This window comes from Pistacia vera, unplaced genomic scaffold (assembly GCF_008641045.1).
Source record: "Pistacia vera cultivar Batoury unplaced genomic scaffold, PisVer_v2 Contig250, whole genome shotgun sequence".
NCBI classification, from domain to species: Eukaryota; Viridiplantae; Streptophyta; class Magnoliopsida; order Sapindales; family Anacardiaceae; genus Pistacia; species Pistacia vera.
In genome coordinates, this window is record NW_022196058.1 from 1,219,000 (window position 1) to 1,236,053 (window position 17,054).

Below are 17,054 nucleotides of genomic sequence, written 5' to 3' on the forward strand. Positions count from 1 at the left end.
CCAAACCCAACTCCTCTTTTCCTTGAAGAACCACCTTGTCCTGAAGGTGAAAATGAGGATATTGCATATTGATGACATCGTATGACTCCCATGTAGCTTCAAAAGCAGCTAGGTCCTTCTATTGAATGAGAACCTCTTTAGAACCATCCAACAAATTGTGGACTGCAAGCACTGATTATGGTTGTACAAGGAGTTCCATATCCTAGGTGAGAAAAGGAGGAAGAGGCTCACTACAAGAAAAACTACATTCTGTAACCAATTTTTTAGCAACTGACCAGAATTAGTTGCACAAAGTCTACATTTACCAACTAAATTGCTATCAATAATGCTAGGGACACCGAAAAACCTGCACCGAAATTTTGTACCGACCTACGTGTAATACGTTTCTAATTTTTTTAACAATTTTTTTCTAGTGAACGGCCGTCCATCAAATTTGGACGACCGTTCACTCACATGGACGCCCGTCCATATTATATGGACGGGCGTCCCCATGTAAAGGACGCCCGTCCCTCATTAAAATACAATAAAAATTTTTATAAACATTTGGGACGCCTGTCCAAAACGTTTGGACGGGCGTCCATTATGTTTGGATGGGCGTCCATACTTAAAAAAAAAAATAAATAAATAAAAAAATACTGCTCAACTTCTACACTTTCACTTCTCTTCTTCTTCTTCTTCTTCTTCTCTGATCATCTAATAACTGCCCACGACTTTTAACTAATCAGACTTTTAAGTAAATGCATGTAGATATGCATATGGACCTGTACATCTCCATACTCAATACTGATTAAGATAAGAATACATTATTATTATTATTATTATTATCATTAGCTCGACTTTGCCGCAGTTGCTGGATCTTTTCTGCATCCTTGGACATGAAAGCATAAGTTTTTCGTGGAGTGGGAGTTCTTGTATCAATGGAAGGTGGCTCGTCCTCATCTGGGATCACAAAGCTGTCTTGTACAGGCCAAGCAGTTGAGTACTTTTGCTGTTGAGGGTGCTGGTATAGGCTTTGATATTGATGGTTCAGTGGCTTCTTCCTAAAACCTGGAAATATTCCTCTCAAAATTTCCATAGCAGACGATTCAGTGTTGACAAAAAGCTTTGCAAAGGATCCAAAGAAGCCTTCTTCTTGCTTCTTCTGTTCATCCTCCGTAGGGATTAAAGGCGGCCTGACTGATTTCAGAGCCACTTAGGAGAAAGCTAGTTTTTAGAAAAAAAAAAAAAAAAGAAAAAAAGAAAAAAAAAAAAGGAAGAGTATGGACGGTCGTCCATCAGGGATGGACGACCGTCCAAACATAAGGGACGGGCGTCCATTCATAATGGACGCCCATCCAAATGTAATGGACGACCGTCCAAAATTTATGAACAGCCGTCCTAATGTTTATAATTTTTTTTTTATTGTATTTTAATGAGGGACGGGCGTCCTTTACATGGGGACGCCCGTCCCTTATATATGGACGCCCGTCCATATAATATGGACCGGCGTCCATGTGAGTGAACGGTCGTCCAAATTTGATGGACGGCCGTTCACTAGAAAAAAATTGTTAAAAAAATTAGAAACGTATTACACGTAGGCCGGTACAAAATTTCGGTGTAGGTTTTTCGATGTCCCTAGCATTATTGAATTGCTATTGGTCGGGCAAAGAGGTATAAAATTTTGAGGTCCACATGTTCCAACGTTTGGCATCTAAACTAAATTTTCAGTGACTATTTTGCTAGTCACAGAACAGTTTTCTTTAGCGACTAATAAATTTAGTTGCCATTTGTAGCGGGTGATTTTTTCCCTCCATAATTTTACAATTTGCATCTAAAATATTATATTTTGCATCTACATTATTGGTTACAAAAAACAATTTTTTGCAACTAGCCCTTAGTAGCTAAATTAGTTGCGAATAATTAGGAATTTATTAGTAACTATTATGATTAGTTATAAACTAATGAAATTATCAAAATATCCCATATTTGGACAATAATTATAAGGGGCCCAAGGTATTTTCTGCAACAAATGTTTGTGTTCATATTAACAATAGTTCCAAAAAATCATATACAACAGCTAAATTTGGTTTAGTCGCCAATTTGAGTTGAAAATTTCATGTTTTCCCCAAATTATTTGTTCCCGCCAAACCTTAAATATAGGCAACTAAGACTAATTCTTTTGTGACTAAACGTTTAGTTCCCAATTCACTTGTTTGCCAAATATAACTATGTTTAAAAATTAAACAACTAAATAAAAGCCTCACTTTTTTAGGTTATTTATAAAAAAAAACCCTAACCTATATAAAGCAAGCCTTTTTCCCAATCCTTAATCTCTTCTCCACACATCTTCACCTGAATCCCTATTTCCGCAAATTTCCCAAACGCAGAACCTCACCTCATCTCTTCTCCACGCATCTTCATCTTAATCCCTATTTCCCCAATTTCCCAAATGTAGAACCTCACCTCATCTCTTCTCCACGCATCATCATCTTTCAATTGATCTTCTTGGCTTCCTTCATTCATCCAATACGAGGCAGTCACTGTTCATAAACTTCAAACCCATCACTCCCTAACCTCCCGTAAGTACAAATTTTCCATATTTATAAATAGGTCGGAGCTCTTTAAACTCCTTAACTACCTCTACCTTCCCTCTTTACAGTAATAGTACATATCTACAGCATTTGTCTCTCTGCTTGCTTTGCTTCTTTGGTTCTCTCACATTGTCTAGAGAATCTTCAACAAGAAAGCAAAAACCAAAGAAGAAAAAATAAGTCCAATCTCTCTCTCTCTCTCTATGTAATGGAAAGTGTCATTTCTTGCAAAAGAAAATTATAATTGCTAATGTTTGAAATTTATTTGTGTGTTTGCATTTTTTCTCTGTTTTTCGGGTACTGCTTGTATTCTGTATTTGTAACATTGATGAAATGGGAGATTCTAATGTTAATGAAACATATCGAGCCCAAAAAATGAGAAAAAATAGAATATGTTAGTAAACTTAGGTAGTTATATTAGAAGTTGATGACACAAATTTATGATACTGAATTTATATTTTGTTTGTGAACCTAGAAGGTCACAATGGATAGAAGATGGATTTGGTTGTCTAATAGGTTGTGCAATGAATATATTCAAGAAATTGACTCTTTCATAAACATTGCAAAACAACATTTGGATAGTGAGGGTAAGACCCGCTGCCCATGTAGAACTTGCTTGAGTACAAGATCACATGATATATTCAACATTCAGCTACATTTGTATAGACATGGGTTTTCAAGAAGTTACAATGTATGGACTTTTCATGGGGAACACATGAATCCAAGAACCATATTTGACGACATGTCTGACGATGAAGTGGACAATGAATATGAAGATGACGATGAAATCATGGAAATATTGAATGATGCTCGTGGTCCAGTAAACATGCATATGAATGCGGATTCATCAATTGTAGGTGGTAGTACACCCCAGAATCTTAGGATTCTAGACTACCAGAAATCTAATAAGTTGTTTGCATATGCTCAACAAGAATTGTATCCAGGGTGCACCAACATCTTAGTCCTAGAGTTCATAGTTAATTTGATGCATATAAAAGCCATCAGTCACATGACTAACAAATCATGTGACTTGATAATACAGTTGATAAAAAGTGTGTTGCCTGAAGGATCCAATCTCCCCAAATCCTACTACGAACCTAGAAAAATTATGCAACAATTAGCCTTAGGATATGAATCAATACATGCATGTAGGTTTGATTGTGCATTATTTTGGAGAGAGCATGCGAATGCTAATAAATGTCATGTATGTCATGAACCTAGATATAATATTAACGATGGAAAGGGTAAAAAAACTGCACATAAGGTTCTGCGTTACTTCCCATTGAAACCTAGACTCCAACGACTCTTCATGTCAAGGCACATAGTTGAAGATATGAAGTGGCATAAGGAAAAATGATTAAATACAGAAGATGTTTTGAGGCATTCTGTTGATTCTGAATCTTGGAAGGCATTTGACAAGATATACCCTTCATTTGCACAAGATCCCCGAAATGTCCGGATGGGTATTGCAACTAATGATTTTATTCCTTTTGGGAACATGAATATATCTTATAGCATGTAGCTGGTGGTACTTGTCCCTTACAATTTGCCTCCATGGAAGTGTATGAAAGACCCTTACTTTATGATGCATTGCTCATTCCAAGGCCTAAAGCACCTGGAAGAGATATTGATATATATTTGCATCCACTGATGGAAGAATTAAAAGAGTTATGGGTTGATGGTGTACAGAATTATGATACAGTTCAGGAAGAACATTTTCATTTACATGCTGTTGTCATGTGGTCAACTAATGATTTTCCTACCTTAGGCAATTTGTCTGGATGGAGAACCAAAGGCTATAGGGCTTGTCCTGTATGTAATGAGAATACTTCATCCCATTTGTTGAGAAGTAAAATATGCTACATGGGACATCAGCGATTCTTGTCTCTAGATCATTGATGGAGACGAAGCAAGCAACTCGATGGGAATATAGAAGTTAGACCTCACCAAAACTATATTCAAGGGATGAAATTCATGAACAACAATCTCATGTGAAAGATGTGCGTTTCGGGAAAAATATATTATCAGTTGACAGAGGTAGAAAAAGGAAACAAAGTCCTAGTGAATCAAATTGGACAAAGAAAAATATATTCTTTGAGTTTGAATATTGGTGTAAACTTAAAATCAGACATAACCTTGATGTGATGCACATTGAAAAAAAAAACATATGTGACAACATCATTGGCACATTACTGAACATTGAAGGGAAATCAAAAGATACTGATAAAGCTCGACTCAATTTGGCTGATATGAACATACGCAAAGAGTTACATTTGCAGCCTCTTGGTGATAGATATTTGAAACCACAAGCATGTTATACTCTTACATTAGATAAGAGAAAACAGTTTTTCCAATTCTTGAAATAAGTTAAGTTTCCAGATGAGTATGCAAGTAATATCCCCCAATGTGTCAATGTGAAAGACGACAAGGTTCACGGGTTAAAGAGTCATGATTGTCATGTCCTGCTACAACAACTATTGCCAGTGGGAATACATCCATATTTGTGTAAAGACGTTTGTACTACACTTGTCAAGCTATCCTACTTCTTCCAACAAACATGTGCTAGGACTTTGTCTGTAAATAATCTAAATAGATTGGAACAAGATATAGTTCTAATTCTTTGTAAGTTTGAAATGGTTTTCCCTCCTACATTTTTTGATATTATGGTTCATTTGGTTGTACACCTTCCATTGGAAGCTAAATTGGGTGGTCTAGTTGGATATCGGTGGATGTATCGAATTGAAAGGTTTTTAGGGAAATTGAAAAAATATGTTAGAAACAAAGCTAGACCGGAGGGCTCTATTGCGGAAAGTTATATTGTGAATGAAGCATTAACATTTTGTCCAATGTATCTGCGGGGAATTGAAACTAGATTTAACCAAGCAGAGAGAAACGATGACGGTTTGCATGGACATTCAAAAGGAGTAATATTGATTTTCTATCAAAAGGCTCATCCATGGGGTTCAAGGAACTTAATTGAACTTCCACAAGATGAATTGCAAAAGGCTCATTGGTATGTCTTGAACAATTGTGAAGAACTTCAACCTTTTCTAGAGTGAGTCTCTTTTTAAGTTTAGTTTGAAACCTAAAAAGAAACAAATGTTTTCAATTGTATATAAGTTGATCATTATAATTATATTTCTCTCTTTTATTTATGTAACAAACAGAGAACACTTAAGCAAGTTGGAGGCCCAAAATTGTGATAACATATTCAAAACACAAGAACGGTTATTTCTTAAATGGTTTGAAGATCGTGTAAGTAAACCTTAATCGTTTAAAAAATATACAAAACAAGGTTTAATATGTTTTAAGTAATTTCATTGATTTGGAATTGATGTTTTTGTGTAGATGAACACCTTGCATGTTGACAGGTGCAATGATACAACTAAGGAACTGTACTTCTTATCTTGTGGTCCTGATTTTCGTGTTAATTTTTTTAACAATTGTATTGTCAATGGAGTGCGTTTCCATAACAATGATCAATCACATTGTCGAGTTACACAAAATAGTGGAGTGATCGTCCAAGGGAGCATGATGGTGATCCAATTGATTTTTATGGTGTATTAAGTTGTGTGTTAGAGTTAAAATATGTTAATAGGTTTCAGGCTATATTATTCAATTGTAACTGGTTTGACATTGATTAAAAAAAAAAAAAAAAAAAAAAAAAGAGGATACAAAAAGATTATCATCTCACTTGTATTAATGTTGGCAAATAGTGGTATGAAAATGATCCTTTTATACTTGCAATTCAAGCTCAACAAGTATTCTATGTTGATGACTACACACTTAAGACTAATTGGAGAGTAGTTTGAAAAGCTCAACATAGAAACCTATGGGATGTACAAGAGATGGATAACATAAATGAAGAAGAGGAGCATGTTGTTCTTGTAATGAAGATGAGTTTGACAAGGGATATTTCATTAGAAATGATGTTAATCTAGACTTGGTTGATGCGACAATTACACATGTTGGAGCTTAAGTAGTGGGAGATGATGTTGATGTTGATATTGAAGAAGAAGATGATATGTTGATTGATTATTGTACTAATAATGAAAATGATTTATTGAGTGATTCTGATAACAACTTTTGATGGTATGAATGTATGCTTATATGTACTCTTTACTGATTATATGTATGTTTAAATATAGTTAATGATCTAATTTCGTGAGATTAATTGCATAAAGTGACTTAAATCTCACCTGCTATTTTTTCTCTTATGTTGATGTTTGCAGATTCTGAAGATGGCTCCTGGTATAAGAAAAACCCTAGCTAGACATGCAAATGTTGTTAAGATGAATCAGAGTGCTGAACCGACTCCTGAAACTGCTGCAAACACTAGTAAAGTTATGATATTAGTTAACTTAAGTATACTGAAATATATACTTGGATTTTAGATATTGTCTCCAATGTTTGCTTAAAATTTAAGAATCCATTTTACTTTACCAACATGTAAATAGTCCTTGTGATAACATATTATTTAGTAATGATGCATTATTTTGAATTTGTAGGCAATATTGTGGCGAAGAACGTGAGAGGGAAGACTAGAGGAGTCGAATGTGAAAGACTCATACAAACAGGCAAGTTGAAGTTGCATGTAGACCTTGAAAAAAAAGATGGAGTACCTACGGGAGTAAATGCATCCAAGTTGAGTACTGAGGTAGGAATAGTTACGAGAAACTATGCTCTCGTTAGAGTGCTTACTTGGAAGAAAGTTCCCAAAGATGTGAAAAAACAAATGATTGCTCGTATCATGGTAATGTCCTTCATATCACTATCCATATTGTCATACTTCTTTATGAAAATAATATATAATACCCATATAAGTTTAATGCATGTACATTATTGCTAAATTCAGACCAAGTTTGACATCAATGTCATGGAGCCCTATGTACTCAAATGGATGAAGCACAAACTATGTAAGAGATTCAACAGCTCAGAGTGCCCTGCACAAGAAATTCAAAGCATATGCTACTAAGGAGGAAGTATTACAGAATAGACCTGAAGAAATTAAAGATCCCGATGATTGGATATATCTTTGTGACCTTTTTTCTAGTGAAAAGTTTCAGGTAAGGTCAACATCACTTTTTATGTTATTATGTATTGTATTTTAATATTAAATTTTGTGGTGTTAGGCATGGTCAAAAACTTATTCTGAGAACTGATCGAAGATAAGGTGTAACCACCATGGTGGCTCCAAGAACTTTATTCATCACAAAAAGGAAACGGTATTTAATATTATTCACCTATACAAATATACAACTTTGTTTTCCCGTTACTAATTTTATTTCAATTTATGGTCAATGACCATATAAACTGTTAGCAACTTGGGGAATTTGTCGGTCCTATACAATTATTTCATGACACTCGTTGGAGCGCCAAGAAAGGGTGGGTTAATGAACAAGCAAGAGAGCTATATGTAAGTTCATCATCTTTGAATTATCGAAATAAGGTTGCTTCTATTATATGTTATATGTTGTGATCAGGAGTAGTGAAAAGGAGTAGCGTTCTCCTAAACGTAAATACGTTTTTGCTTTGTGTTATATGTTGTGATGAGAGGAATCTATGTTAGTATGAAAAGAAGCATGGAAATTGTAGTATATTGCATATCTGCCATTCATGTTTGAATTTTGAGTTATGTATAATTATAATCAATATTCTATATCCTGAATACCCCAGAATATTAGTTTATTTTAAGTGACTGTCTACATTTCCATAACCACTACTTCAACTTCTTATGCTGATGGTATGACCCTCTGTTTCTTTCTTAGTACTTCTTAATTTAATTATTTGTTTTTTAAACACTCACCCTTCTCTTTCTTTTCTTTTTTGATTCTGGAGTTATCATGATGAAGATGCATGTTCTCCAAATGCTTTCTGGATTTTTATGTCTATGGAATATTTGCCTTTTATACTATAAATTGTTCTAATGTCTTTCGAATTTTCGTTAAACATCATATTTTGCTTATAATGGAATCTTAATTTTCAATCAATATAGCTGGACTAAGATAAATGATTTGTTCTTGTGTGTTACTTTGTGCTGAGTTCTTGAATTCTCTTACTTTGATGGATTGTTGTTTTCATTTTTCTGTCTCTCATGCCGATTGTTGAATTTCACTCTACACATCTTCTAAGCAAAATTATATTTAGAACTTTTGCTGGAACTTTTGTTTTTCTTGCTTTATTCTCTGGGCTTCCTTTAATTCAAGTTCATTAATTGTCTAATTTCTGTTAGCTTGTTTTTAAGCTCATGTAAAAATTTGACTTTAAAATCTTAAACTAGGGAATTGAAGTTTAAATTGATAATCTGTGAGATACTTGCTTTTCTACTCCATCAATTTGATTTTTGTTTGGTGTTGCAGTACATTCTATACTGCATTTTCTTTTTGTAAAATTAATTTCTATGAACTTTGAGGAGTAGTCTTTCTTTTCTGTTGCTATTTCATAAGTTTTTGTCCCATATTGTATACCCTAGAATAATTATAATTTATTTGTAATTATTTAGTTTCTTGCTTGACTTATTGATTATGCATTGAATTGATGGTAAGAGAAAATGATAGAGCTACAAGATGAAACACAAGCAAGGAAAAGTGAAAAAACAGAAGCGAAAATATGTGAGGAAGGGCTAGGTAAAGCTTCTGGATTTAACCAAAATTTTGCATTTTCACAGACTCAGCATCATGATATTGCAGCAGAAGCAAAGTTAAGGCGCATAGTACAACAACAAGAAAATAAGATTAAAGATTTGGAGGAGCAGCTCATCATATTTGATCAACAAAAAGAGAAAATCAAAATGCTTGAAGAACATATTCAAATGTTGGAGATGCTAAAGCAGATCACTATAGCAGCTGCACACGCCCAAACTGCTAGAGTTCCAACTCGACTACCATCTTTATCTCCAACTGATGAAGAGTTTTCCTCATCTACTACATCTGTTTCTAGAACCTCAACTGGTGACACTTGAGAAGCTAACATTGATGGTTAGTTTTTTGTTGTATGAGCAATAAAAATTTTGACATGGGGGTAGGACCATCTTTTTGGACCTTTTAGGATTGCTTGCATATATCCTTAGATGGTGTACATGGGGTGGGCATTTTGTTTGTTAGAGTTATGCACATATAGATAGCTACTAATGAAAATGTGGGGTGCATGCTTTCTTTTTTGGTTATGCACACATGATAGTGCATTTTGGATTTTTATTGCTCATCATGCATAAAAATCCATATATGGACTATTAATATATCTATGTATATATATATATATATATATATATATATATATATGAAAATATGATATTTGATGTTAGTGATCAGATTTTTATATTGAGTCACAATTATTTTGTTGATGTTGAATGTATAAACTAGGTCATTTACAAAGAGCAAAAATAATGCTCTTAAATGTTAACCAATTAGCTACTAAAATATTAGTTGCAGAAATAATACAGCACCCAAGACGAATCAATAATACCTGACTAAAATAATTAGTTTCCAAAACTCATATACAATCGGTAACTATATTATTTAGATGCAAAAAATTAATTTTAATGACTAAATCATTAGTTACAAAATGTAAGAAACCAAATTGGGTATATACATTTCCCAACTAAAAACAAAATGCTTTTGTCACTAATTATTTTCTCATAAAAAAACACATTCTACAACTAATTTCATAGTAGCGGAAAATAATTTACCATATTTGGATTCTACATTCACCGTCTAAAATTATTGGAATTAACCCCCAATTTTTTGTCACTAAAAGATACATTCGTCTACTAATAGAATAGTCATGAAAATTTTTTACAAAATTACCCTTACACCTTCAGCATCTAATTTTTGTGGCATTCGCTACAAATTATTAGTCACTAAAAGGTACATTCTGCAACTAATTGATTAGTCGCTTAAAATTTTACCAAATTACCCTTGCACATTTAGCGTCTAAGCCAGAGGACTATTTCAACAAGCAATTAGTAACTAATTTGCTAGTCACTAAAAAAAAACTTTTCTCATCTAACCTACTTTTTAGACGCCCATACTTTCTACAACAGTGATTCTACAACTATATAGTGACTACGAAATTTAGACGCGCAAGACATTTAGTGTCTAAATTTTACTATCAATGTCTAATTTTGCTAGACGTTGAAAGCCATTTTTCTTGTAGTGGCTGGATGGGGACCGAATTGTGAAGGCTGCGCTTGATCTAAGAAACATGAGAAACTAGATGAATTCTCACAGTAAGTGGTAGATCCAGTCTATAGGCAACCTATCCAATTCTTTCCAATATAGTGAAAGGACTATAAACCTTAGACTTAGCTTCTCATTAAGTTTCTTGGCCAAGGATATAAACCTATATGGTTATAGCTTCAAAAACACATGATCCCCTGGCTGAAATGTGATATCCTTTTGGTGTAAATCTGCATTTTCTTTCATGTGCCTCTAGGCCATGCCAAGTTATGTTTGAGCTCATCCAACATTGAGTTACGTTCTATCATTTGTTGATTCACTTCTTCCACTAAGGATGGACAATCTGTGAATTTGAGGAGAGTGGGAGGGTCCCTTCCATACAAGGCTTTGAAGGTGTCATCTAAGTATAACTATGGTAAGTCTTATTATACCAAAATTCCACCCAAGATAGCCATCAAGGCCAATGCTTGGGTTGGGAACTATAAAAACACCGCAAGTAGGCTTCCAAAAACCGACTGACCACCTTAGTTTGGCCATCGGTTTGTGGGTGGTAAGCAGAGCTGAACTCAATATGGTGCCAACTGCCTTGAAAAGTTCTTGCCAAAATTGACTTATAAAGATCTTGTCCCTATCGGATACAATAGATCTTGGAAACCTATGAAGCCTCACAATTTCAGATACAAACACAACAGCCACATCTTTAGAACTATAAGGGTGGCATAAGAGGATAAACTGATTGTACGTAGTTAGTCTATCGCCCAACACTAGGATAGTGTCATGTCCCCGAAATTCAAGCAACCCACCAATAAAATCCATACTAATGTCTTCAAACACTTGGGTGGGAATAGGTAAGGGTTCGAGGAGGCTAGCCAGTTTAAGGGTTGAGTGTTTATTTAATTGGCAAACAATGCACTTCTTCACAAAATCTTGAACATCCTTTTTAATCCCCTCCCAAAAAACTATATTGACAACCATTTTATATTTTCTAAAAAATCTCAAATGCCCTCCACTTGGGCTACATTGGAATTCCTCTAGCAATCTAGGAATGAATTTGGAAGATTTAGGGATGACTAACCTATTCTTATGGAGAAAGAAACCTTTGCGAAGTCGACGCTAGGGTCGACTAGTGGAATCAAATAGCAAATCTTGTATAATGATTTGTAGCTTAGAGTCTTGTGCTTCGAAGGCTAAATCATCAAAATTCAAGAATTTGACCACAGAAATGGTAGCCATCTCAACTCCCTCTTCTCTTCTGGACAATGCATCAACCACTTGGTTAGAGCTACCCGACTGGTAATGGATTTCAAAGGAGAATCCCATGAGTTTCGAAATCCAATTGTGCTGCTCTAAAGTTTTAACTCGCTGTTCTGTCAAGAATTTCATACTACACTGGTCAATCTTGATAATGAACTTGTGCCTGATAAGGTGGTGGCTCCATTTGTGGACTGCAAACACTATAGCCATGAGCTTCCTTTCATAAATGGATTTCTACCTCGATTGATGCCACGTTCATGAGTGACAGGCACAATGGTATATTAAATGCCTTAGAAGTTCACTGGCCACATGCAAGGACTAAGTACTATGTTAGGCATGTGTATGCCAATCACAAGAAAACATTTTCAGGGGTCCACTTAAGAAATTTGTATAGAGCTTCCAATAGGCCTGATTTTATTACGGCCATAGGTAAGGTGAGGGAAGTTGATGATGACACATAAAAGTTAGTATTAGAGAATAAACCTGGTATGGTCAAAGGCATCATTGCATGCCTTTGACCCACTTGTCAAGTCAGACCACCTTACAAACAATATGAGTGAGGTTTTTGTAATGCCCCACTTGAGGTACGTAGTTAATGCTTCTTCTTTTGCTCTTTTTGAGTTGGTTTATTAGTATTATTGTTTTGTTGAACACTTGCCTTGATTTTGGTTGAAAATAGAAGAAGTTTAGTGTTTCAGGCTTCACCGGGGCGAAGAATAATCTTCGTCGCGGCGAAGAGGTGTTGTAGCCATGGGGAAGCTGCTGGACAGTTTCGTCGTGACGACAGAGGATTCCTCGCCGCGGCGACGTGACAACCAAAATGTTTGTTAAGTTTTAGATATTTTCTTCCCTAAGGGCAATTTGACCATTCTACCCTCATTAGTGAAAAGTAGGGAGTAAATTGAAAGGATTTTCATGGAGAAATGTTATTGTGGGGGTGTTTTTGTAAGAATCAAAGGATATAGATGGAGTTCCTAAGGAAGAGTAAGGGCAAAATGGGAAGGCTGTGCATAAAGTGTGTTAAAAGGAATTAAGTCATTGCAAACCCTTCATTTCTTCTCCATCGCACTCTCCCTTCTTACTTCTCAATTTCTTTCATTTGTTCAAGGTTTTTAAGAGGGCTTTTGGAGTGTGGGGTAGGAAAGCAATCTAAGGCATCTACTAGGTAGATTCTTGCTTTGGATGTGAAGTTTGTGAAATTTGGTGTATTTGTATATTGAGGGCTTTGGTTGAATTGTTTAAGGGTAGAGAAAATAAAGCAAACCAGAGAAAGGAAGTACTAGTGAGATCTCTCCATAACAAGGTAAGTAAATCCCAACCCAAGTGGAGATTTGAGAATTTCTTGATTAGGGTTTAATAGCACTTATGTATGAATGTTGTATACATGTTTAAGCTATGTTATTGAGTCTCAAAAGGAGATTATTATTGCTTTGTGCTTGTTCATACATCTACTTGAGAAATGAGATGGGGTTGGAAAGGTAGTTTGAGATGGAATTGAAGGATATTGAGAAATCCTTTTTGGAAGTGTTATTCTTTGGCAGGAATTATGGCTATGTGGGGAGTTTTCTCCCATTTTGGATGGTTAGAGAAAGACATAGAATCATTGTTATAGTAGAGTTTTCTTATGCACTTGAGTTGTTGATGAAATGCCTAATAGAGGTTTGAGTATGAGTAGTGAACCTTAATTCTTGTAACATTGCATGTGGCATTTCATAAGTGCATTAGTGGAGATGAACCATCCATATGCATTAATGTGCATTGGAAAATGACTTAAGAAAAAGTAGAAACTTTGTGTAGGCACTTGCTCTATGAGTAGAGAACTTTGTGAATGCAACTACTTTAAGGGTAGAGAGAATGAGAAGTGCTATGAGAAGAGCATGAGAAACGGGTTGATGCTTTGTGATCGTCACCCGATAGTTATCAGAAACGGGTTGATGCTTTGTGATCATCACCCGAAAGTCATGAGAAACGGGTAGGTGCTTGTGGATCTCCACCCGATAGTTATGGAAACCGGATAGGTGCTTTGTGATCCCCATTCGTAGTCATTAAAAGTGGGTTGGTGTTGTGTGAACTCCACCGACAGTCATGAGAGTGGGATGGCGCTTGTGAACGCCACCGACCGTACCTCCGGTAAGATGAGGCCATGACGTTTAGTAAAAAATAATAGAAGAAAGTGTGAGGAAAGAATTAAGAGAAATACTTACGGGGATAGATAGATAAAGGGTTTACTTACTGAGCATTGTTTTGTGCTCGCCCGTATTTTCCTTTATGGATGCAGGATCTAGGTGATAATGCAGTTGGAGGGGCGTCGGCAAGCGGGAGCAAGCTACACTGTTTCCCTTGTTTTGTCTTTTTTAAGGCATTTTGAAATAATACTCTTTGTGATAAAGACTTAGTACTTATAAAAACAAAAAAAAAGTTTGGGCCCATTTCTATTATTATTATGCATACATTGTACTAGTTTACAGCAGTTGTACATTTTTGGTATCAGAGCAAAGATTTGGGAATGAACAGTGTACTATTCTCATCGCCACGACGTCCTAAAACCGACTGTGAGTTAATTCTTTCCTACAATAATTGTTTCTCGAGTTGATTGGTGTGATTATTTGTAGATGAGGCATAGTTACCGAAAACGTGGTAAGGTTGTGGTGAATGAGGAGAACCTTCTAACCCACCAGAGTCTACGCCCCTCCCTTGGATGAAGCTAGAATTCGGGGAATTATACAGCAAGTCATGGCAGAAAACCCAAGGGAGAGTTGAAACCCGACAGGTACCACCAGTTGAATGTCGAAGAGGACAACCAGTACCTTTCCCAGTACAGAATAGAGTGGAACCGATTTACGGTCTTTCCAGTCAACATCAACCCTCAGAGTTTAAGGGTACTACGGATCCAGTAATAGAAGAAGAGTGATTTGGGTCCGTAGAACGAGCCACAGGTATATTTCCCATGACAGATCGAGAGAAGATCCGTATGCGAGTTTCTTGTTTCGGGGTGATGCCCGAATTTGGTGGGAATTAATGGAAGAAACTCATGATGTGGCAACGATGACTTGGGAAGAGTTCAGGCAAGAGTTTGAGGCTGAGTATAGAACAGAGGACCAAGTTCATGAGAAGGTCCAAGAATTTATCAGCTTACAGCAGGGTCTAGTGCCGTGAAGGAGTACTCGGTGAAATTCATCTCTTACAAGGTTTGCACCGGAATAGTCAGTACTCTGGCATGAGAAGGATAAGTTTGTGCAGGGTTGAAACCGGAGATAGCCCGGGTATAATGACAAGTTCTATCCTCCTCGAAATTATAGTGAGGCTTTGAGGCGGGCAATGAAGGCGGAGATTTTTGGAATAAGATTTCCAGTCGGATCCTAACAGGAGGACCGCGTGAGCCACCTTCCACCCACCAGAGAGAGAAACAAGAAAGTGTAAGAGGTAAAGATGAAGAATCAGAAGAAGAGAGTCATTATAGACAGAATAAGAGGGTGGAAGAATAAGCGGCCCCGGACGGAAGGGTTCCTTTTGCTCTAAATGCGGGAAGAATCACCCTAGAGAATGTCTGAGGGACCAGAGAGTGTGTATAGGTGCCGACAGCCAGGGCACATGATAAGAGATTGTAAAGCTCCTCTTCCACCACCCGTCCAAAGTTCAGGAGGTACTGCGAATGCCAGAGTGTTTACTGTGGCACAGGGTGAAGCAGAGGGTCCATCACCGTTACTGGTCAGTTATATTTCACTCGTTCCTTTATATGCTTAATTGATTCAGGAGCCACTCTTCATTTATATCGTATGGGATGATTGAGAGGTTAGGTTTGAAACCTATTAGAGTGACTCAAACCATTAAGATAGAGTTACCCGATGGGTTAATGTTCGACGCAAAGTATGTCAGGAGAGTCCATGGTGATCCAGGGTAGAGAGTTAACAGTTGATTTAATAGTTTTTGTATGCCCGACTTTGATGTGATTTTGGGCATGGATTTCCTAGGGAGATATGGCATAGAGATTGACTGTCGGAAAAAGAAAGCGAGATTTAATCTCGATAGTGGAGATAAGTTTAGTTTTGGAGAGGGTCATCAGTTGAGCATGCTGATTAGTAGTGTGAAAGCTAGGAAGATGTTGAGAAAGGGGTGTTCGGGATATATTACCCATGTTTGTAGAACGGTGATGTTCCACAGCTAGAGATTCGGAGGGTGCCGGTAGTTCGAGACTTTCTAGATGTGTTTCCGAAGAGTTACGGGCTTGCCTCCAGAAAGGGAGGTAGAATTTAGTACTGAAACTAGCACTAGGGACGGCACCAATATCTAAGGCCCCTTATCGATGGCCCCAGCTGGCTTCAAGAATTAAAGAAGCAACTCCAAGAGCTTTTAGATAAAGGCATCCGACCAAGTCATTCCCTTGGGGAGCCCAATTCTGTTTGTGAAAAAGAAAGTGGATCACTAAGGATGGTATTGATAAGGGCTGAATAAAGTTACAGTGAAGAATAAGTGCCCTTACCCCGGATAGATGACCTTTTCGATCAGTTAAAGGAGCAGCAGTGTTCTCCAAAATTGATTTGAGGTCCGGGTATCATCAGGTAAGAGAGTTGAGCAAGATGTGGCTAAAACTGTCTTCGTACAAGATATGGGCAAGTTATGTGTAGTAATGCCTTTCGGCTTGACAATGCCCCAGCAGTTTTTATGGACTTGATGAACAGGGATTCCATGTGTATTTGGATAAGTTTATTGTCGTTTTCATTGACGACATCCTGTTATTCTAAGTCGAGGGAAAAACATGAGGAACACTTGAGATTAGTATTGCAGCGACTGAGAGAAAAGAAGTTGTGTGCCAATTTTCTAAGTGTGAGTTTTAGCTTGATCAGGTGATATTCTTAGGCCATACTGTGTCGAAGGAAGGGATTTCGATAGATCCGAGTAAATGCAGGCAATCCTTGAATGGCGAAGCCGAGAACAGTGAAAGAATCAGGAGTTTGGGCTTAGCAGATTACTACCGGCGTTTGTATCGGGATTCGCCTAGTTGGCTAAACCGTTGACAGCTCTTACCAAACAGAAAACTTTTTTGTCTAGTAGC

At 36.7% G+C, this 17,054-nt stretch overlaps 1 protein-coding gene across 1 annotated transcript in view; it reads right to left on the reverse strand.

Annotated features, from left to right (window-relative positions):
• The window catches only part of LOC116132336 (cystathionine beta-lyase, chloroplastic-like), a 41,748-nt gene extending 39,246 nt beyond the window's left edge, over window positions 1–2,502 (reverse strand). The window contains exons 1-2 of the mRNA XM_031417985.1: window positions 2,375–2,502; window positions 803–1,172 (exon numbers count right to left, since the gene is read on the reverse strand). Of these exons, the coding sequence (XP_031273845.1) occupies window positions 803–1,172; window positions 2,375–2,502 (498 nt within the window). The remainder of the gene's footprint in view (window positions 1–802; window positions 1,173–2,374) is intronic.
• Between the last annotated feature and the right edge of the window lie 14,552 nt (window positions 2,503–17,054).